The 24511-nt window shown below is 40.2% G+C and overlaps 1 protein-coding gene across 2 annotated transcripts in view; it reads right to left on the bottom strand.

Moving 5' to 3' along the window:
• The window catches only part of met (MET proto-oncogene, receptor tyrosine kinase), a 77703-nt gene that overhangs the window by 11953 nt on the left and 41239 nt on the right, over positions 1-24511 (bottom strand). The window contains exons 11-16 of one of the 2 annotated variants that reach the window (XM_052123206.1): positions 18472-18690; positions 10148-10297; positions 6925-7081; positions 6274-6414; positions 5257-5493; positions 2012-2092 (exon numbers count right to left, since the gene is read on the bottom strand). In XM_052123206.1, coding sequence (XP_051979166.1) covers positions 2012-2092; positions 5257-5493; positions 6274-6414; positions 6925-7081; positions 10148-10297; positions 18472-18690 — 985 coding nt within the window. The remainder of the gene's footprint in view (positions 1-2011; positions 2093-5256; positions 5494-6273; positions 6415-6924; positions 7082-10147; positions 10298-18471; positions 18691-24511) is intronic. The other variant, XM_052123207.1, reaches the window with a different exon arrangement.

Genomic DNA, 24511 nt, shown 5'->3' with positions numbered 1-24511 from the left:
TAAACAGTAGGCTACACACACGTTATTCATGTGAGTCCTCCACGTGCGTTTTGCAGTATTAATGTTAACGATCAATCAATTAATTGATCGTTGATTTCCACGACAATCAATTTATGAAAATGTCTGAAAACTGCCATCCCTATAGTAGACTGATCTTGACCAATGAGGCATTCTATGCAACACTGATCACTGCTGGTATCCTCAAAAAGCTCACTTTATTTGATCAATTCCTTTTATTATTTATTCAACTTGTGTTTTCTGACTCGTCTTAAAAGCAAAAAAAAATAAAACAAAGCTTGTCAAAATGTTGCCCAATGTAAAAAAGGACTACATTTATAGTTGGGCAACAGTGTTGAAACAAGCCTTAATTCTGCAAGCAAACAGAGAAAGAGAACAAAGCTCAGGTCATAAATCTAAGAGCTCTCCTTGACATGTTACGTGATTAGAGGCATCTCTAATGTTACATGGCGGCTCTGCTGTGCATTTATCATCATCATCTTCATCATACAGTCATATTAAAACAGCCTCATGTTGGGGCCTGAGTAGCTCAGCAAATATTGATGCTGTCTACCACCCCTGGAGTCGTGAGTTCGAATCCAGGGCATGCTGAGTGACTCCAGCCAGATCTCCTAAGCAACTAAATTGACCCGGTTGCTAGGGAGGGTACAGTCACATGGGGTAACCTCCTTGTGGTCGCGATTAGGGATTCTCGTTCTCAATGGGGTGCAGGGTAAGCTGTGCATGGTTTGCAGAGAGTAGCATGAGCCTCCGCAGTGTCTCCACACTGCGAGCCATGTGATAAGATGCGCGGATTGACTGTCTCGGAATCGGAGGAAACTGAGACTTATCCTCCACCACCCGGAATGAGGTGAGCAATCGCACCACCACAAGGACCTACTAAGTAGTGAGAACTGGGCATTCCAAATTGTGGAAAAAATGGATAAAAAAAAAAACAGCCTCAGGTTTCTTATATCATATCTCAGTAAAGTGAAAATCAGAAATACAGCCTATATAAAATGAATAGGCAGCATAACTACTCAACAGTTTTGTAATATATACTATACATATATATATAAAAAATTCTGTATCACATTTGGGGAATGTTTCTTTCTATTTAATACTTTCAAGTTTTTGGGTTGTTTTTAAAACAATAAGTCACAAGGCCATGTGTTACAGTGATTTTAAGATAGTAAATGCAAAGCGTAGTGCCTAAACCACCTTAAAGGGATAGTTCACCTAAAAATTTAAATTCTCTCATCATTTACTCACCCTCACTCCATCCCAGATGTGTATGACTTTCTTTCTTCAGCAGAACACAAACAAAGATTTTTAGAAATATTTTAAGAAGGTAATTTTTGGAGCTGCAACGGTCTGATCACCATTCACTTGCATTGTGTATGGACCTACAGAGCTGAAATATTCTTCTAAAAATCTTTGTGTTTTGCTGAAGAAAGTCATACACATCTGGGAGGGCATGAGGGTGAGTAAATGATAATTATCTTTTTTTGGGTGAACTATCCCTTTAAATTCTGTTATTTCTACACCACTAGTTTCACCAAACGGCATTGCAAAATTATTGATTGCTTTCAAACAGGTTTCTCGAACTCTGTCCCTTCTCCATTGGTCACCAAACAGATAGTACCTGCCCAAACTCATAGCATTGGTTGAGCCTATGGTTCTGTGTTGCTATGCTCAAACAAATAGAAAGCACCGCAGAGTTACACTTTTCAGGTATGTCAGCCTCTACATGGTTGTTCTTGTAGTTGTCACTTCTTATTAAGCTAAGATTGGAAAAAGTATTTTAACATCCAAAGAAGTGGCACACATTGGCTTTAACAGATTGCCTATTTTCTATTTTACAATTGCTTTGAATGTGGCTCATCCAATAAGATTTTAGAGGTGGTACTGTATCCATTTTATAAGAGTGATTTGAATGTGTTTAAAACTTCCAAAACTAAAATACCTCAATTCACTGTACCACTTTAATGCACACTTGTGTTGTCAAACTCACTGTTTAAGGACTTGATTGCACAGTGCTGCTTCTGGCCATCTGGTTCTAGCAGGGTTCCATGGAACACACAGCCAAAGTGCCCTGGTGCGCACAAAGACAGGAAAAGATGCAGAGCGATGATTATTACATCAATCTATCAGAGGTTTTTCTGTCTGAACAGTGTTGGCATAGCAGGTGTGTATCATGTATGGCCAAGAACAATGAAAGCTGCAACAAATGCATCAGTGTGAATATATTATGTTAGTAGTGCACTTGCTCTGTCTCAAGCATTATGATGATGGAGCGTTAAACAACTACAGTATGTTGCATTTACACAGGCACCAATATGGATATCTGTACTCTCTTAGGAAGTGATATCAGCACTAAAGGCACCATATGTCATCTCCTGACAACCTATAAATGCAGTTCATTTCAGTTGGACTCAATACAATTTAGTTCTGAGCATTACATTTGTGGTTTAAACAAACTTACCCTTTCCCAAAGTATTAATTTTAAGTATAAAAAATGCAAACCTTGTCCTGTACTGTTTATGCTATGGACATAAATGATACCACAAATCCTGATCTATTTTGATTTATGTGATTGGACTTTCATCTGGGGGACACAAGATGAGAAAAAAAAATGCATAGTTTTACATTGAAAAAGGGAACCCATGCCATTTTAAGGAACCAGAATATCATTGAGACTCGGGATGAGCTTTAGTCTTGGACCAGTGAGCATTCACCTACAGGTAGCAACCACTTAGAACACCCAAGCAAGCTCATGTCATTCCAAACCTGTATGACTTTCTTCTGTGGAACACAAAAGATGTTAGACAGAATGATGGCCTCAGTCACCATTCACTTTCATTGTAAAAGTGAAAGGTGACTGAAGCTGTGTTCACACTGCCAGCTACTTTTTAACTGCCTGTCGCCAGTGGCTGGCGGTTCGGTCGCTAGTGGTATTTATGAAGAGTTTAAACAGCACTGTTTCTTTACAATTCATATTATTATTAAAATATTAGGATCACTTGAGTTCTACCATCTTCTCTCGTATTGGCTGTCGCTCCCGAAAGTCACTCTTCATTTTCATAAAGTTAAACATTTCTCAACTTTGTCGCATCGCTGGACATGTCCATATCTGGTCACCAATGGTCGTCTTCGCTCATGTTGCCAGAAGTTGCCAGCTCTCATTGACAATGAATGAGATGAGGTTGTTTTGTCGCTGGCAGTGTGAATGCAGCTTGAGGCAGTCCTAAAAGTCCTTAAAGTCTTAAATCACTTTTTGAGTAATACAGAAGAGAAAAAGTGATACTAGTTTGAAACAACATCAAAGTAATGGAAAGTAATATGCTGGAAAGGACTATCATAGAAAGTAATTGAAAAATACAGTGAATTGTGCAGCTAAATCTTACAGAAAGTCTAGAGTACAGTGTGGCGTTTCACTGACAAATTAACCAATTATGAGTGTTGGAGCTAGGTGTTTTCTCTAATGAGAGCACAGAGATCCCTGACTGAATAGAGAGTGAGAGAGAGTCGGGGTGTTGTGCTGAATTAATGGAGCATGGAGTGCTGTAATCTCTCTCTGCTGCTGCTATCACGTCTTACCAGATGGCAGCCGAGTCAGATTACCGGCACAGAGCCCTGAGATGGCCCAATAATGAGCCTGGAATTTAACACAGGAACAAATCACAACACATGCCAGTGCCACACTGAGTACCCCAACATACTCGCACGTTAACACACACACACACATGCATGCATGGCCTCTTCCTCTCGCTCTATAAATCGCTTTGTGTCACATACACAAACACATGTTGGGCTTGTTTTTCCCACAGGGTTGGTGGGTTTTTAAGGCTTTTTGTGTAAGGGTGTAGGGGAGGACTAGAGAGTGGTTTTCACCTGAGCCCCAACGTAAATTTGATATACAAGTTCACACCCACACTTCTCTGTAGTACAATGAGAATACAGGCAATTTGACGTTCAAATGACACCTGCCGGGCTTATTGCCACTATTCAACCTTTTAACTTTTCTGAGTTTAACCACGTCTGAAATGGATTCCTTCTTCTTAATCACTAATTTGAGCTATTGGATTTCATGTAGCACACCATTTTTCAACTTGCCTACACCGCCAGATGTGTTTGCAGATTGCATTTACAGTAACAATAAAAGGAAACCAGATTTTTCAACTCTTATGTTTCTTGCCCAGGCAAAACTCACAGCCATGATGCTGGGGTGATGTGCATGCGTGGCTGCTAGAGAGTTGCAATACAGTTGCTAAAGTGTAGTTAGTGTAATAGTAATACTTAGACACTATAGTGAACACCAAGAAAAATGACAAATACTACAACAGTAACAGTAGGCCTGTCGTGATGATTAAATAATATCCTGATCGATATTATTTGATCTTATTTGAGATAACTGCGATTATTGTGTACTCTAATTTTAGGCAAATACCATGAATGCTGCGTTTTTACATGATTTTTTCTGGCGATCTAGTGCAAATAGTAGAAAATATGCATATATTGTGAGCACTCCAGATGAACTCACAGAGAAAGACTGTCTCACAGACCCGCACTAAACTCAAAGCAGCCTTTATCTAAAATCAAGGCTCATGGTTTAATAACATGTGAAAGTGAATAATATAATATAATATAATGTAATGTTATATTATATTACAGTTCTGAGTTCCAAAAACAACAGTGTGAATGTTAGATTTACGTTGACCAAAATTATACATAATTAAAATATTTAATAATGAAAATAAAATATAAATATTATTTTTCGTTATTCTAATCCTGTGCAATATTTTCAGAATTGTCTAAGACTTCAAGGAAATTACATATTTTATTATATGATTACAAGTTAAATATAAATATATTACTTCTTAAGGTGTAAGTGTGTCTTAAGATTATTCTAAGTGACTAGAAAACTGAAGAAAATTGTTTTTACATTTAAATTTGAATTATTTTTAAATTATTATATTGTTTGTTTTGTTAATTTCACTTTCAGTCTAAGCTTAATGAACACATTAACACATTCATCTCAATTATGACAGTTTGTATGACAATTCATCTTCAGCCAATAATCATAAATGTGACCGCCCTAAGTAACGTTAAAGGTTTGTGAGTGAAATTTGGCACATTATTAAATGCATGGGAGAAACTGCCTTGCAGCTACAATGTGTACAGTGTATGTCATCAAGCAATCAGGATAATAATTTTAACACTGATAAATAAACGCTGTATATATGTTTGTTCCCTCACCTCGCCCGATGATCTCATTCATGTGTAAAAGCAGATCTTCCCGGGCAATAACCACATACTGCACCTCTTTCAGCAACTCAGGGTGGAGGCTGCCCAAATCAATGGGTGCGTTAGAGGGCAACAGCGGAGATGCCATGTCCCCTTCCATCGCCCCGAGCATGGGGGACAGATCCACATGGGCATGGGCGTAGAGATGAGGCCGACAAGACTCTGTCTGCGACAGAGGCAAGTTTTGGTCTGCAAAGCAAGGGGGTCAAAAGGTCAATGACTTGCTCACAGAGGCCTGGGGTCACTTGAACAAAGCGGAGAAAGTCTGGGAGGCATGGTCATTACATGAACTACAAAGAGAGGAGGAAATTCTACACTCGCCTTTACATATGAGAGGGTGAAAGGCAGAGATTTTTTCTTGTCTTTTTAGAGAAGAAAGAAGGCAAAGCAAGGGAACATGCAATCACTTCAAAGACAGTGGAGAGTAAGTTCAGAAAATTTGTGTTTGGAGAACTGGATAAAAGTTGCCTTTCAGTGGTGATCTAAGACCAGCCGTCCCTATCCAGATCCTAACCTGTAACAACAAATCTGGTCCATTATGAGGATGAGAAGGGTCATTTTTATTCATGGGAAAAATCGTAATGCAAAATATGGCATCTGTAGGAATAGACGACCCACTTTACAGTTCAAAGAGTTAGTTTACTCAAGAATGTACATTAGCCTGAAAAATAGCGATTTGAATTTGCATATTTAAGATACCATTGTTGTCAGATTTTATTGCTGATTTGAAATATGTAATTTGAATGAAATCTTGACCAGTCATTTTGGATATTTCTGTCTTACCCATTCATGTAGATATTAGCTGTATTTGCATGACTGGAAAATAGCTGCCCAGAGGCATTACAAATATGGCCCCCGAGTGACCTGAGTTGCTTTAAAGGGACTTTAGCTGGTCTGAGATAAGCAGAGATGGCAACCCTCCACCAGCAGTGTGTTTTGAGCGGGAGGCAGCGAAGCGTGAGAACATACCCTCAAGCAAAGTGGTTCTATAGTCCACCGACTCGTGAGAGACCATTTCATTAGTCGGACTGACACTCCTCGCGTTTGCCAACATGTCCAAGTGTGGAATGTGAGCCCGGCCGTCATACCAAACCATAGCCTTAGCTAAATCTACAACCAGAGATAGAGGGTGAGAGAGAGAGAGAGACCAAGGGAGAGAATACTGAGAGGTGAGAAAAAAGGGACAGGTCGCTCCACCATGGATATCAGCAGCGTCAACCCCAACAGAAACAACTATGTCTCTCTTTATCTTATGCTTTCATTCTATTCTCATTAAGTTAATTTAAAATAAAAAAACAGACTCAGCAAGGAAGTGCAACTCCTCTGACTATGAAGCAGCTGGAATCAGAGGTTGCAGTTAAGCTTAAGTAATTATGGAAGGCAAGCTTTGTTTCAAAATGCATGTAATAGCTCACAAGCTTATGTTCAACAGAATATCTGTTTTAAATGGTAAAGTGTTCCAGCCTGCAATATTTACATTATATCTGATATATATCATTTATCTATAACTATACAAATGATATGGAACTTTTCAACAGGAGGCATCAAAAACCTTATACTGTATACCTTATCAAAAACACATACACATGCACACCAATACAAAAACACACAGCCTCATACCATCAATATGCTTCTTCCTTTTGATCCAAACAAAGATTCCGATCAGGAGCAGCAGTAAAATGAACACACAGATGCCACCTGTGATCAGTATCCTATAGTCCTGGTCTTGAGCCAACACCACATGACCCAGGATTACAGAGGATGTGGCCTGCTTCCACTGCAATGCACACATATTTTACATTAGACTTTTGCACTGTGGTAATGTACATTTTCTAGGGATGCTTTCTAGGGAATATGTCAGTTACCATTACAATGTTGACCAATTTTAGTAACATTTTACCAACATTGGGCTGATTAATAATTAGTATCAACCCAGTATTGGAAGAAGATATCACAGTAAAAAAACAAACAAACAAACAAATTATTATATATAAAATAATAATAATAATATATATAGAGATAGATAGATAGATAGATAGATAGATTGGTAGAAATATATATATATATGTTTTATGTTGTTGTATTCATTTTATAATACTGTTATATATATAATTTAAAAATGTCAATATACAGTATTTATGTTAACAGAAATAAAATCATACATATTAGTTTACAAATATGTTTCCTAGATATCATTCTCAGGCCATGTAGTGGTTCATTTATCCACTAAATGTCCACCCTGATGCTGCCCATTTAACTGGATGGATATATACATTTGTTTTAGTAATTTAGCTTAACCAGTATAACTAATACAATCTTTAATATGTCCATGTAATGATGAAACATGAAGAGACTCTTAAAGTAAGTTTTATTTTTCAAAAGTTTCAAAGTCGGAATGTCACCAAAAAATAGGAATGACCCATTTACAATATGTACAGAGTTGAAGTTCTGCAGCTCTCTATATGCAGATTATGCAGTCTACAGTAACAGTAAAGTACAGTCTAAAATAACAGACAACACCCCAAACCTGCATCCCCTTTTTTTTGCAAGACTACACAACTGCTTCATTGGTCAAAAAAGCAGCATAGCAAAATGAAACGCACACATCCACTGCAGGCAGGAGGGGAAATTGGATCAGAGATTGAGCTTCTCTTATATGGCTGAGTGTTATTGAGTTTGGGCCGAGATTAGATTCACTGCGTGGTATTGTGATGGGGTCAGATTAGAGCATCGTGTCACACGCACACTGTTCGTCTCCCTCTGACAGATAAGCACTTTACGCTGAGACCAACGTTTCCTTGATCTTTGTACCAATCATATCAGACTGTCTGTCTGGGGCCGGCGTCGGGGCCTGAAACGTTTTTTTTTGTGGGTTTTTTTAATGTTCTTGTTGAGCTAATGGTGATCAGAAAGGAACTATAAGACAGGCATCTTATCAGGTGGGGCTTGGTATATAAAAATGACAATATGAACACCTATCAGGAAATTAATTATTGATTCTGTTGCTTGTATCCAGGGTCTATTAGAAGGGAATATGTTGAGAAAATATGTGGTATGGAAACATTTGACAACCATTGGGAACTGGCAACCCAAAACTCAGTGAACAAAGGCCTGTGTACATGTCAACAACTGCCTGATACATATTGCACACTAAAATGGAAGGAGCTGGCAGAAATTGGCAGTTCCAATCTGATTAATTAGCTTTATGCAACCTTTGGGGGGTCAGAGCACACAGTTTTTTTAAGCAGTCCATTTTCATTGTTTTTTTTACCATTGTGAAACATCACCATTTTTTCTAAAAACACTTATTAAGCATTTAAGCTCTGAAGACACAAGTTTAAGTTTAAAAAGTGGAATTTTCCCTCATTCATCCATTATGTAGGTCTTCAGCTGCACTACACATTCTCAATTGGAGATGGTCAGGACTGCAGGCAGGCCAATCTAGCACCCACAATCTCTGATTATTCGGCCAGTATGTGGTTTGAAGTTGTCCTGCTGAAAATTCCGGGATGTCCCTAGAAAATAATTTTTAAAAATTGTACTTATCTGTCTGCATTAATGGTGTTCTCACAGATGTGCAAGTTACCCATGCCATGGGCACTGACACACCCTGGCTCATACAGACACCGGCTTTTGAACCTGACGCTTATAACAGCTTGGATGGTAATTTTCCTCTTTGGCCCAGAGAACACGACGGCTGTGTTTTTCAAAAACTATTTGAAATGTTTACTCATCTGACCAAAAAACATGGTTCCACTGCTTTACTTTCCATCTAAGATGGGACCGGGCCCAGAGAAGTCAAAATCGCTTCTGGACAGTGTTGATGTACGGCTTCTGCTTTGCATAGAAAAGCTTTCTGTGGATGCAGCGGCAAGTGGTGTTGACTAATAAAGGTTTACTAATCCCAAACCCATGTTCATGATACAGATGAATGATGCTTTTTAAGACATCACGCATATTCAGAATTGGTTTTCGTCTTACCCTTTACGCACAGAGATTTGACCAGATTCCTTGAATCTTGTAACTATATTGTGCACTGTAGAGGGTGAAATGGCCAAAATCCTTCCAGTTTGTCTTTGTGAAACATTGTTCTCAAAGTGCTGGATTATTTGCTGAAGCATCTGTTGGCAAATGAGAAGTCTTGAACGATCCTCTTGAAGGACTAGGCTGTTTTTGGAGGCTCCTTAAACAGGCGATGACACGATTACCTCACCTGTTTAACATCTCCTGTTTCACATCGCCTTATTATTTCAACTCGTCAAAGTGTTATAAATCTTAAAATGCCCCTGTCTCCAGCATGTTGCAATCATCTGCTTTGAAATTATTGTACATAACAAAAAAACTATGAAATTCACAAGGTAAAACATCATATAATGTTTAGTTGTAGTGCTTTCAATAGAGCTAAGGGTGAATATAATTTACAAATGTTTTTATTAGCATTTTTCATACTGTCCCAACTTTTTCGGTCGTATAAACATAGTCATGTTTACAAGGTACCGGGTTGATGCAATTAATGCTTTTGAGAAAAAACTAAACACTAGATTTGAGATTTCTCTTCCTGTCTAGATGGGCAAAAACAAGCAGAAAAAGCTGTAATGTGGACCAGACTTTCCAAAGTCTGGATATGGGAGACTATCACATGGCTTTCTCAGGGAAGATCAGAACTATTTTATGCTAGGTACTTTGAGAGACAGAGAGACTAAGGCAGTGAAAGGCTGCTGGAACAAGAGTGTAATAGGGCAGAGTTGGCTCACGAGTGGCTCTTATGGGAGCAGTCTGGATTGGAGTGGTCTGTAGCGGAAGAGAGAAGGAGAGAGAAAAAGAGAGAGATGAAGTCGTGTACCTCCACCTCCAGCTCTTTAGTGGCTGTCTGGAGCTCCATGGGCACAGTGCATTCAAGTGTGTTGCCCACCAGAGTAACGCTCTCACAAGTCCGGTTCGAAACTCTCAGGACCTCTCCGTTTTTCACTGCCTCTTGATCCACAGGAGGGACCTGTGGTGGAAATAAGAGAAAGAAACAGAAAGATTTTTGATTCTCAATTTTTGAATGACGTGGTACTCTTAAGGGACTGTGCTTTAGTATTCATATGCTATTTTAAAATATATTTTCTATGAAACATGCACTAGTCACATTTTTGACCATTGTGTTGCACCTATCTGTTATTTTAACATCTTGTGCACGAGCGGCACATTTCTAAGATGTAAATTTTTTTAACGCAAGAACACATTTGGTCTGAATGGCTTCAAATAAGCATAAAAATACATGGCAAATGCTGGGTAGAATAATACATTTTTAATTTCGCTATACTATTTTCTTAGAAACTTTAAAATTGATACTTCTCTGGCCTTGTCCACCATCTAGGATTTATTATTTTCTGAGTTTGTCAATGAAATATGAAATTCACTGTTAGCAATTTCTGTAAATCAGGCAGTATTTTACTGTATTATGAACAGTGTATTACTGAGGAGTGATTACACAGTATGCTATGGTATTTCACAGTTGCATTATGAGTAAATACACTGAGTGGTATTAAAATACAGCATTTTTAATTTAGTGTAAATCCAAATACAGTAAAATTGAGCACGAGAAAAACTGATCAATGACATGTGACAATTTTTCACGCTGAAAAGTCAGAGAGAGAACATAATGGGTGTTTGCTGATATTTCATTATCATTGTTTCTGATATTTAATTATCTTTTATAATATTTTCCCCTCACCTTTAAATTTTTACCAGTTCTTTAAAAAAAACTTTAAGTAATGCGTTAGGCTTCCCATTTGCCTCAGGCTTCACTGTGTGGCCACCAGAGAGCATATACATTTTTTTACATAAACCTCATCTCTCTAAACTTCAACATGAAATTGAAAATTTTTGTTAACCAGTATTTGTGTGAACTTAACAGCATGTGAAGTTGTGAACCACTTTGGAATGGCTTGAATAGGTGCGTGTAGTTGAGGCCTATTTAAAAAATTTTATGTGTTTGTAGTTTTACGTGATTTTCCCCACATGTTAACTTCACCATAAGATTAGTTACTAGATAGTTAGCTAGTGGAGATTTTACGCTGGGCTTAACGCTAACAAAATGATTCAAAATGCATGTCTGCGAGCAATGTTGTCTCATTCTGGAGTCCCCCTGTACGTTCACAACAGCTGCGCCAAAAAAATCTCAAAATGCTGGCTTCTGATGCTGTATATGAAGGTAGGATGAAAATAAGGTACTTTTCAAACTGTTCTGAGACCATTTTCCTTGAGAATCCCCTTTATTTGAAAACATGCCATCGAGTAAGCCATTTTCTGATTAGGCAGCCCAAGGCTTTGGAATTCAGACACTATCGTTTTTCAAAAAAGTATGCGGTAATGGAAATAGTTTTCAAATTGCAAATGTATTAATGTGGATGTGGTATAATTTTACAGACTTTCTGTGTTTTGGTACATATGTGACATAATTAATATCTGAAAATTATGCTCTCCAGACAGAGAGAGAAAAACTGTTTGCAAACGGTGTCTGAAGAACTTGAATTTGAATGTCAAAATAGTAACTGTAAAAATCATTATTTTTGATTGAGGTCATCCATTTCATCATAGAAGAAATCATAAATGTTCTGCTAGAAATCTATCTGTGCAGACGCCTGAGCTTTACAGTGTTTTTCCAGATACCATTTGATGACTTGCTTTAAAGAAAAGGATGATTCACTGTTTCGCAGATGTAAGCACTTTTCATTTAAAAAAGTGACATAATCAATTATATAACTTACAGTTGATATAACAGTTCGAAAATCTGGATACTACAAACTGTGTGTGGCAAAAGTATGTGAACCTCTATGATTAGCAGTTAATTTGAATGTGAAATTAAAGTCAACAATGGAATGACAATCAGGTGTGAGTGGGCACCCTTTTTTATTTAAAGAACAGGGATCTATCAAAGTCTGATTCATAACACATGTTTGTGGAAGTGTATCATGGCATTAACAATGGAGATTTCTGAGGGCCTTAGAAAAAGAGTTGTTGATGCACATCAGGCTGGAAAATTTACAAAAACATTTCTAAAGAGTTTGGACTCCATGCACCAATCCACAGCCAGACAGATTGTGCTGAAATGGAGGAAATTCAAGACCACTGTTACCCTCTGCAGGAGTGGTCAACCAACAAAGATCACTCCAAGAGCAAGGCGTGTAATAGTCTGTGAGGTCACAAAGGAACCCAGGGTAAATTCTTAGCAACTAAAGGCCTCTCTCACATTGGCTAATGTTAATGTTCATGAGTCCACCATCAGGAGAACACTGAACAACAATAGTTTTCATGGCAGGGATGCAAGGAGAAAGCCACTGCTGTCCAAAAAGAACATTGCTGCCTGTCTGCAGTTTGCTAAAGATCACGTGGACAACCCAGAAGGCTATTGAAAAATGTTTTGTGGACAGATGAGACCAAAATATAACTTTTTGGTTTAAATGAGAAGCTTTATGTTTGGAGAAAGGAAAACAATGCATTCCAGCATAAGAACCATATCCCATCCCATCTGGTGGTGGTAGTATCATGGTTTGGGCCTGTTTTGCTACATTTTGCATTGGAGCCCTGGTAGGCTCGAGAAGCTTGAGAGGCGGAGCCCCAGGAGGCTCGGGAGGAGGAGCTCTGGAAAGCTCGGGAGACTTGAGAGACAGAGCCCTGGAAGACTCGAGAGACTTGAGAGGTGGAGCCCTGGAAGGCTCGAGAGGCTCGAGAGGCTTGAGAGGCAGAGCACTGGAAGGCTCGAGGGGCTTGAGAGGCGGAGCCCCAGGAGGCTCGGGAGGAGGAGCTCTGGAAAGCTCGGGAGACTTGAGAGACGGAGCCCTGGAAGACTCGAGAGATTTGAGAGGCGGAGCCCTAGGAGGCTCGGGAGGAGGAGCCCTGGAAGGCTCGAGAGGTTTGAGAGGTGGAGCCCTGGGAGGCTCGGGAGGAGGAGCCCTGGAAGACTCGAGAGACTTGAGAGACGGAGCCCTGGAAGGCTCGAGAGACTTGAGAGGCGGAGCCCTGGAAGGCTCGAGAGGTTTGAGAGGCGGAGCCCTGGAAGGCTCGGGAGGCTCGAGAGGCTCGAGAGACGGAGCCCTGGAAGGCTCGGGAGGAGGAGCCCTGGAAGACTTGAGAGACTTGAGAGACGGAGCCCTGGGAGGCTCGGGGGGCGGAGCTCTGGAAAACTCGGGAAGCTCGGAGGACAGAGCTCTAGGAAGCTCGGGAGGCGGAGCTCTGGAAAGCTTGGAAGGCTCGGAAGGCAGAGTACTAGGAAGCTCGAAAGGCGGAGCTCTGGAAAGCTCGGAAGGCAGAGTACTAGGAAGCTCGGAAGGCGGAGCTCTGGAAAGCTCGGAAGGCTCGGAAGGCAGAGTACTAGGAAGCTCGGAAGGCGGAGCTCTGGGAAGCTCGGAAGGCGGAGCACTGGGAAGCTCGGAAGGCGGAGCTGACTCTTGGACGGGCGCGACCACTGGCGCTGGCCTTTGGACGGTCGTGGCTACTGGCGCTAGCTCTTGGACGGTCGTAGCTACTGGCGCTGGCTCTTGGACGGTCATGGCTACTGGCGCTGGCTCAGGGACGGTCGAGGCGACAGGCGTTGGCTCGGGGACGGTCGAGGCGACAGGCGCTGGCTCGGGGACGGTCGAGGCGACAGGCGCTGGCTCGGGGACGGTCGAGGCGACAGGCTCTGGCTGGGTTACCATGGTATGCGCCGGCTTGGGTTCGCTGGGCGCTGAGGGCAGAGCCAAGAGGGGTTTAGGGCACGGGGCTGCGGCAGGCGGAGGCTGGAGAGCAGAGACCTTTCCCCTTCTCCTCTTCCTCCGGGCTGATGCGACTGGCGAAGCTGGGACGCTGTTCCTGGTCAGCGTGGCTTCAGGTTCGCTGGCCGTGGCTGGCAAGGGCTCCGGCTCGCTGACGGTGACATGCGTGGGCTCTGGCTCGCAGACCGGGGCAGGCGTGGGCGCAGGCTCGCTCACCGTGACATGCATAGGCTCTGGCTCGCTTACCGTGACATGCGTGGGCTCTGGCTCGCAGACCGGGGCAGGCGTAACAGGGAGAGCCTGGGACGGCTGAAGAGTCTCCACAGTAGGTGGGGAGGTAGGGTCCTTCCCAGCATGGCCCACAGTGAACGGGGAGCCGCACAACAATAAGGTCAACTCCAGGAAGTCGCGGAGAGTCCAGCCGCGTGATGCCGGCGGCAGCCGCTCCTTCAGCCAGCCACTCAGGTTTTCCCTGAAGACAACAAGGGAGGTGTCCGGGAAGTCCGCAACAGCCGCAAGACCAAGGAAGTCGCGGACGTGGGCCTCAATCGGACGGTCCTCTTGCCTCAGACAGAGCAGGTGGTATCTGGCACGTAAGACCGCTGGATCCATGGTGGTCAGTCGTTCTGTCACGAATGTAAGGCAGTGAAGGCAGACGAAGGTTGAGGATCCAAATGCAGCTTACTTTATTGTTCACAAAAACACAAAGGAAAACCCTCAGTGGGGAAATAAACATAAATAGAGAACTCGGGCAGGGAACACAGACCAGGGTTTCACAAACATTCAACGATAGACAAGGACTGAACCAAAAACCGGGGTATAAATACATGAACAAGGGACAAAGGGGCCAATGAACAACCAGAACTCAAAACAAGATAACAAGATGACAAACAGAAGCAAATGGCAAACTAATGAGGACAGGTGAAAACAATGACTGAGAACACGAACGCTAACAAGAAGACTGTGGAGCTACAAAAGTGAAAACTAAGGAGTACAAAAGTGACAAAAATGGTAAACAAAAGGGCAACGGTGGAACAAGACAGGGTATACATAACAAAAATAAAACAATTTTGCACAAAGTTGAAATGTTATTGCAAGAATGAAAATGCTTGCATACCTGTGACTCAGGTTCATTATTAGTATAAACATGCAGAATGTTACATTTAATTAAAGCTCTAATTGAAACTGAAAGGAGTGGGAATGTAGTTAATTATGATACAATGAAATAACTAATGATTTGACTTCATTTTGAAGATCCATTGCATAATAAAAGTTATTGAAGTCACATTTTTTTGTCATTTTTATTTATTCACTGGCATTGTTAAAGTACTGCAGTTCTATAATATGTATATATTATATTCCAGTAAATAAACTGGAGAAAGTGATCAACCAATTAATGTACATTTTAGTACTACAGTATAATACTGGTGCAAGAAAACAATACAATACTGTACATTTTACGCTGTAACATATATATATATATATATATATATATATATATATATATATATATATATATATATACACACAATTTACGGTAAGGTGGATGTTACTGTAAATGCTTTTACAGTAAAATTACTATAATCCGAACTGCTGCCAGTAAATTAATAATTTCTACAGGAATTTTTTTACAGTGTTGTCTTTCCACTAAGGATACATGCTGCGTTAGAATTTGGCCAAACTGGGGTATCTTAGGAGGGAGCGTGTTTAAATTGCCTACCGTTTGGAACAGCCTTTGTGTCAGGAGCATGCCCTACACAGGCAGCTCATTAGATTTTGGAACAGAGCAATGGAAACATACAAACGCAACACGATATATAAACATTTGCACTCATTAACACCTTTTCAGAATAGAAAAGCCTCCATAAGTTGCCTTTCAGTCTGCACTTTTCTCTAAATTGCCCCATGGCTGAGAGGCATATATGGGGCATTTAAATAGCACAGCATTTATCCCTCTGTGCACTTTAAAATCAAGTCAGTTCTGGTGTACGGAGGAGAGCAGAAAGCAATAAAGAGAGCAATCACATTCCTCACATGACAGCCTGGGCTTTGCATATTGGACACACTCCACTCTTGCACCTGTTACCATACAGTACAGGCCAGCCTGAGATCCATTGTGAACAGACGCACAAATACACGCACACACACACGCACGCACGCACACACACACACACACACACACAATTTATTTGGAGGAGTTTACAGCCATTCACAAAACACAAATGATCATAGCATCACTTAGTGTAGTTAGATAGTTAATCTAAAAATTACAATTCTGGCATTATTTACTCACCCTTATGTTGTCCCAAACCTGTGACTTTCTTAATTCAGAAAATGAGAAGAGATGTTAGGCAGAATGACACCCTCACTCACCATTCACTTTCATTGTATGGAAACAAGATGCACTTAAAGTGACTGAGGTTATCATTCTACCAAACATCTCCTTTTGTGTTACGTAGAAGAAAATAATCAAACTGGTTTGGAACAACATGTGAGTGAGAAAAATATGACAGGTGAAATGTAGGTTAACTATCCCTAAAAATAGGAAAAACTGGAATTACTTTTAAGCATTAGATTGTAATTAAAAAATTGGGAGCAAAGTTCGAGAGAGAAAGAGAGAGAGAGAGAGAGAGAGAGAGAGAGAGAGAGAGAGAGAGAGAGAGAGAGAGAGAGAGAGAGAGAGAAAGAGAGAGAGAGACGCACGTGGCTGTGCTGCATGTGTTTGTTTGTTTTATTTATGTTTGTTTTATTTATGTTGAGTTTCTCATTAAACTTTGTTGACTGCTCAGCCAGTTCCCGCCTCCTCTTTGCCCATCCTTTACCTGTTACACACGCAAATAAGCAAACTTCAGTGCAACTGAGCCAAACTCTCCTAGACAAAACCCCTATTTTGACGGGCACTTGTAACACTCACAATCTCTGACATTTTGATAAACCCCATGAGTGTCAGCAGTACTGCCAAGTTAAATTGTATTTCCTTAAAGAAGGCCTTAAAAATCAAGCTGCAAAATCTAAACAAACAAACTGCATGGGAATGAGAGTGCATGATCGGAGTGATAAGGCAGTTTAATGACAATTAAGCTAAACAGAGCCTGCAGTTGTACCCATTATTGAATATATAGTGCCTTTAAATGGGCCTGATAAGTACAGAATGCCTAGTGTGTGTGTATCTGTGCGTACAGGGTCCCGAGGGGGCATGGAGGGATTTGAAACCGAGGTCTCGCATGGGAAGAAAAAGTAGAATCTCACGCGACCCTGCTGCCCCCCTCTTCACAACAGCTGCGCTTGACTATTGAGTGGCAGTTTTGAAAAAAGAAAAAGAAAGAAAGAATAACTCTACTATTATATTTCATTGTTAAAATGCCGGGGTTTTTACCAACCAACCCTAGCCAATGTAAAGGATCTTACCATCAATGTGTCAGAGGCTATAATCTTCAGGGGCCGAGAACAATGTGAAAGATGGAGTGACAGAGCAGGGGAAGGGCCAGGAGGTGCGCAGTGGGAAACACACTTAACTTCCTGTTTTGTTTCAGTAATGTTTCCTTCAAAACTCAATGAGCAGTGTGAATCACTGTGTGTGTTTAGTCTGAGATCAAATTTAACAATATGTGTCCATTGGCGTTGGGTTGAGTAGGCATTTTCAAACCATTATGGGAGATGAACGACAGGCTTGTGCATCAAAAGCTAAGGAATCTTTATGACGTCTTTAATAAACGTTTAAAAATCTTGAAGGGATATTTCCCCCAAAAATGAAAATTCTGTCATAATTTACTCACCCACATGTTGTTCCAATCCCATTATACGACGCAAAGTTGTTTGGTTGCAAGCTTGTCTTATGACGCTCATGAACATGCTACAGATGTCAAGCTTTTCAATAAACATGTACTTAAATTTCAGGTTGTTTCTCATAAAAACCTATCGAATGCCGTCAGAAGACTTGAAATATGATGTATGAATCACACAGACTACTTTTATGATACTTTTGGGTTCTCTTACAAGCTTTAAAGGGAGTCGCTATCAACTGCAGTTGTATTAAAAATGATCTACTGAATATACCTATCTTCTTATGTGTTCCATATAAGTCATAAGGCTTTGGAACAACATGAGTGTGAGTAAATTATTGGGTGAACTATGTCTTTAAATCTTTCAAATTCACACTTTAAGTGTATATAGGCTGTGACTGGCTTTAACATTTTTAAAAGTGTCTTATATTGAGACCATATGTATAAGTTGGGCATTCAGAAATAAAGTTTGGATTTTTCTACAACCATAATCGTTACTTTGTAGTGTAAGAAATCATAGACCATACTGAAGACCACTAAAGCAGCAGAGCTCTGGGCATTTTGAGCAGTATTGAGCAAATGTATTTTGTGCAAGTGGACATGTACTGTAGGTCTTCCTGTAGACCACCACTGGCCCCTCTTACCTTAATCTCCAGAATGCTCTTGTTGCCTCTTGGTGAAACGGTGGGCTTCTGAAACTCCTCAAACTTGGGGTCTTCTACATATAGTAGTTCATATTGGTCGGTGGAGAAACCATCTAACACAAAGGTCATTTTTGTGGCAACAGGAGGCTGAACATTGAGGCCCTTCAGGGAAGGAGTGATACACAGGATATTTTGCTTGTCCTCATCATGGCTGCAGGTCTAAGCACAGAAAATCACAAACACAAGCATTAGCCATCTCTTCCATTTAAGCTCTGTGCCAAGTCATTGCTGAGGCATGTTACTGTTATGTATTACCTTGTCTTGTTTCACTGTTGCCCTTTTGTTTGCCATTTTTGTCACTTTTGCATTCCTTAGTTTTCACTTTTGTCCCTTGTGTAACTCCATAGTCTCTTTGTTAGCTTTCGTGTTCACCATTCATTGTTTGCACCTGCCCTCGTTAATTTGCCATTTTGCTTCTGTTAATCACCTTGTTATCTTGTTTGAGTTCTGTTTGTTCATTGGCCCCTTTGTCCTATGTTTATGTATTTATACCCTGGTTCTTTGTCCAGTCCTTGTCTATCGTTGTATGTTGTCAAGCCTGGAATGTTTCCCCTGCCCGAGTCTTCTAGTTTATGTTTGTTTCCCCATCGAGGGTTTTTCCTTTGTGTTTGTTTACCTAATAAAGAAGCCTGCATTTAGATCCTCTCTCCTTGCCTGCCTCGCTGCTTCATCGTAACAGTTACATTGCAGTACTGCACTTTTTCTGCGTGGCCAATTTAATTAATCCTTTTTGTTTAGGAGCAAAGCAACTTCATATCTAAGACTTCTAGAAGGCTCTAGTATTTTAATCCTTTTAATCAATTCAGTTATTCAAGTTCATTTATTCAGTTCAAGCTTTGTTCTTAATAGGACAAAAGGTCAATTTCAGAGACTTTAGAAAACATTTCCAGACAGCAAGCATTAAACAAATATTGCAGAATTAATGTAATATCAGTCCAGTATGGTTGCTTGTCTTAATTTAAGTGTTTGCCCGGGCATTGGTATGTGGTTGCTAAGATGTTCTGAGTGGCATTTAGGGCATTTCTAGGTGATTACTTGGGTTTTCTGGGTCATTGAAGGGTGGTTGCTTACTGGCCCAAGTCAAAAGGGGCTACCCCAAAGTCTCTATGATACTCTGGTCCCTAGATATAGCTTGGGTCCCTCATTCAAAGTAAGTCTAAGGGAATTTTTTTCCCAATTTATTGTCTGCCAGTAAAGTCTAATAACTCAATGGCAAATTTCTCTTCAAAAAGCAAACATTATTTGAGGGACAGTATCATTCATGTCCATAGCACAAATGGTGTGGGACGAGTTATGCATTTAAGTTCAACATGTACTATATGAACAACGGTAATAGTGATGCTTATCAAGCACAACTAATAAAGTTAAAAGTGTATTTACTTATTTGTCTAAAGGACATGTGGAATATTCTGTGCTTTAATTAAAACTCACAGTAAATGGATCAATACCAGAGTACAAAATAGTGTTTTAAATAATTCTGACATTTCAATATATTTTCAATATAACAGCTTTATATAAAAAAAGAAAAGAGGGCATTTGAATACTTTCAAGTGTTTATTTGAACTCTGAAGTCAAGCAATGCAAATGGTGTCATATAAAAATATGCATTGAATTTATAACCCCATTAATCCAGATGTGAGACTCATTGGTTTGCATAGTGTGGTGTGGGGGGTTGGGGGTGTCGCAATCTTTATAAGCAATGGACTTGGTCTTTGTGAGAGTGAAGATGTGACTCAATGTGATTATGCATGAGTTATAACTCAAAGGGTTCACATGCCAACTGTGACTCCATCTTTTGGCAGCTCTCTCAGATCTATCCACACACTATTTTCATTTCACATAACACCAAGGGATCATAAATGGCTGTTTTAGCTGCATGCCTTTCATTTGCTTGCCACCTCCATTAATATGCTGTCCTCAGGTGAATGTTCCACTTGCTAAGTGTGTTTCAAGGAGAAGTTCACTCAAATGAAAATCATTTATTCACTTTCATGTGAATTTCAATTTGTTTGGCAGAATATCTGCCTCAGTCACATCCACGTTAACATTCTGTTTAACATCTCCATGGAAAAGTAATGCGGGTGAGTAAATGTTGACAATTTACATTTTTTGGTAAACTATCCCTTTAAGACATAACTGCAGGGCACATCCAAAGTGTTTGACACCATTATTTGTGAACATAAGGCATGTCAGTCCTCTGTGCTCCAGAATGCTTAAGCCAGCAAACCTGGGTCTCCCTCTGCACACTTGGCAAGTTAACAATGCTGTGAGTTCCTGAATCGACATTTGCAAATAATTTAGACTTCACATAAGTGTTATACCAGAGTGAAATGCCACTACTTTTTAGGTCATAATTAAGGTTGAATCTCATTAGAATAACAATCATGTTCTTTAGCTTGGAGCTCACATAAAGACCAGAATCTAAGCGAAAGTTTAGGAAGAATGGATGATGAAATATAAATAACATTGGCTTCAATGTCTAATACTCACTATTCACTAATATATAATATATTGAAAATAGTGGTAATGGGACTCATTCACTAACGTGCATTTGCAAAAATGTATGCATAAAACCTATTGTACAGTGTATGTGAAAGTTTTCACACAGAAATAATGATTGATCAATAAACTCATAATTGAATGTATTCCACTTTATTTTAAATTTAGGATGAACATGCATACACAGATTCTTTGGGCCTTACAAACATGGAATGTGTTAAAATATATATGCATGTGTCTTTATTATTTTATAATATTTTATGTGCATTATTATATCTTGATCTGGGATCGATTCTGTCCAGCAATGCAGCTGAACAAGTATAGTCAAGGCCTACAGTAATTTGCTTACTCTCCTGAGACCCAAGCTTGACTGCTGTGTGTATTTTCCATTTGCTTTTTTGATTTTTAATTAGTAGCACCTAATAAACATGAACAGCAAAAAGTTTTCCTAAAAACATATGTCCTCATATGGGGACAGCAGAACTAAGTTGTGAAATTTCAAATAATACCAAGCTATAGGAAGTCCGTTTTTAATCAAATTGTTTATTATGTTTCCAGGATTGTTGGTTAGTCATGTTTTAGAGACGTTACAGACATTACAGCTGGTTTTCTGTAAAGCTGCTTTGGAACTACACTCACCTAAAGGATTATTAGGAACACCATACTAATACTGTGTTTGACCCACTTTCGCCTTCAGAACTGCCTTAATTTTACGTGGCATTGATTCAACAAGGTGCTGAAAGCATTCTTTAGAAATGTTGGCCCATATTGATAGGATAGCATCTTGCAGTTGATGGAGATTTGTGGGATGCACATCCACGGCACGAAGCTCCCGTTCCACCACATCCCAAAGATGCTCTATTGGGTTGAGATCTGGTGACTGTGGGGGCCATTTTAGTACAGTGAACTCATTGTCATGTTCAAGAAACCAATTTGAAATGATTCGAGCTTTGTGACATGGTGCATTATCCTGCTGGAAGTAGCCATCAGAGGATGGGTACATGGTGGCCATAAAGGGATGGACATGGTCAGAAACAATGCTCAGGTAGGCCGTGGCATTTAAATGATGCCCAATTGGCACTAAGGGGCCTAAAGTGTGCCAAGAAAACATCCCCCACACTATTACACCACCACCAGCCTGCACAGTGGTAACAAGGCATGATGGATCCATGTTCTCATTCTGTTATGCCAAATTCTGACTCTACCATCAGAATGTCTCAACAGAAATCGAGACTAATCAGACCAGGCAACATATTTCCAGTCTTCAACTGTCCAATTTTGGTGAGCTCTTGCAAATTGTAGCCTCTTTTTCCTATTTGTAGTGGAGATGAGTGGTACCCGGTGGGGTCTTCTGCTGTTGTAGCCCATCCGCCTCAAGGTTGTGCGTGTTGTGGCTTCACAAATGCTTTGCTGCATACCTCAGTTGTAACGAGTGGTTATTTCAGGCAAAGTTGCTCTTCTATCAGCTTGAATCAGTCGGCCCATTCTCCTCTGACCTCTAGCATCAACAAGGCATTTTCGGCCACAGGACTGTTTTTCCCTTTTCACACCATTCTTTGTAAACCCTAGAAATGGTTGTGTGTGAAAATCCCAGTAACTGAGCAGATTGTGAAATACTCAGACCGGCCCATCTGGCACCAACAACCATGCCACACTCAAAATTGCTTAAATCACCTTTCTTTCCCATTCTGACATTCAGTTTGGAGTTCAGGAGATTGTCTTGACCAGGACCACACCCCTAAATGCATTGAAGCAACTGCCATGTGATTGGTTGATTAGATAATTGCATTAATGAGAAATTGAACAGGTGTTCCTAATAATCATTTAGGTGAGTGTATGTGTATTGGGAAAAATTAAAAATTTGACTTGATTTGACTTTTATGTAACAATGTTTTTTCTGTACTTCGGCAAAAAAATATCAATGTTCTCTCTATGCACAATCAAACAAACAAGTGATAACCAGTACTTTACAAATCACAAATTAGCATATATAATTCTGATTCAAAATAATGGCCAGCACTGTCCAATCGCTGCCAACCATTTAAAATAAAATGTAGCATTATAAATTCTGAATCTAAGCACTGATTACCAGTGTCTCATATCCACCAACCATGTTGAGTGATCCAAAAATCATTTGCAGCCTGAAACTGAACTTTTAGTCAGATGTTAGGAGTCAATGCACTTTGCTACATAGGAATGCTATAGGATGCACACTTGCTCCCTATTCAGTGAATAACTGATAATGACTGATAGTGAATGATAAATTGCTCAAATTATTAAAATGGCATATCGGAAGTAACTAGAAAGTCTAATCTTTTGACTCAAACAGGTTTCTTCCCAAATGTAGTTTTGTTGCCGTTTCTCCTAAAGACAAATTCCGCTATGATCCGCACCATGGTGTTTTGTCACATGACTCAGTGCGTCAAAAGTTGAACCCTTTACTGACAGTCCATAGTGTCCTGGACTTAGATCAGTCGGTTTAAATGTAATTAAATTATGCATAGCGTATAGCGAAGACAAAACACAATGTCCACCTCATTTTTACACGTAACTGTACCACCTCAAATATTCTTGTTACACCTTTACATGTCTCTGATCACTACTTTGTTCAATTCAACATGATTCTCCAATCAATAGTAAAACAGACTCCACCTTTGGTTTCCTTTCGCCGTAACATCCGTTCACTCTCACCCTCTCACCTTTCCACTGATGTCTCCACCTCTCTTCCCACAATAAATGTATTTTCCACGCTTGATGTAAACACTGCCACAGACACACTTAACTCTACTTTAACAACCTGTCTAGACAACATTTGTCCTCTCTCCTCTAGACAGCACGTAATACACCACCCAGCCCCTGGCTGTCTGATGTTCTTTGTGAACATCAGACTGATCTCAGAGCAGCTGAAAGGAGATGGCGGAAATCTAAAGATCCAGCAGATCTATAACAAAAAACATTTTCAGATAACGTTAAAGCTGCAAAAAACTCCTATTACTAGACCAAGATTAACAGCACCACAGGCACTCGTAGCTTATTTAGAACATTCAACACACTTCTCTGTCCTCCCCCTATCACTGACAGCAGATATCTTTGCCACATTTTTTACAAATAAGGTTACAACCATCAGGAATACATTCACTGCACCACACCCTGTCAAACACCTGGCTCCTGTATGCAACTATTCTTTCTCTATGTTCTCTCCTTTGACTGACACTGAGATCTCTAGACTCCTCCTCTCCAACCACCCCACCACCTGTTCCCTTGACCCCATTCAATAACACCTTCTCCAGGCCATCTCTCCGTCCATCATACCTGCACTTACACACATAATTAACACATCTCTACTTACAGGCACTTTTCCCACTACATTAAAGCAGGCTCGAGTAACCCCACTGCTGAAAAAACCTGCACTTAACCCCACAAAGATAGAACACTACAGACCAGTCTGTCTCATCCCATTCGTGGCAAAAACACTTGAAAG

Source organism: Xyrauchen texanus, chromosome 49, assembly GCF_025860055.1.
Source record: "Xyrauchen texanus isolate HMW12.3.18 chromosome 49, RBS_HiC_50CHRs, whole genome shotgun sequence".
Classification (NCBI taxonomy): Eukaryota; Metazoa; Chordata; class Actinopteri; order Cypriniformes; family Catostomidae; genus Xyrauchen; species Xyrauchen texanus.
This window is presented reverse-complemented; position numbering and strand designations above follow the sequence as displayed.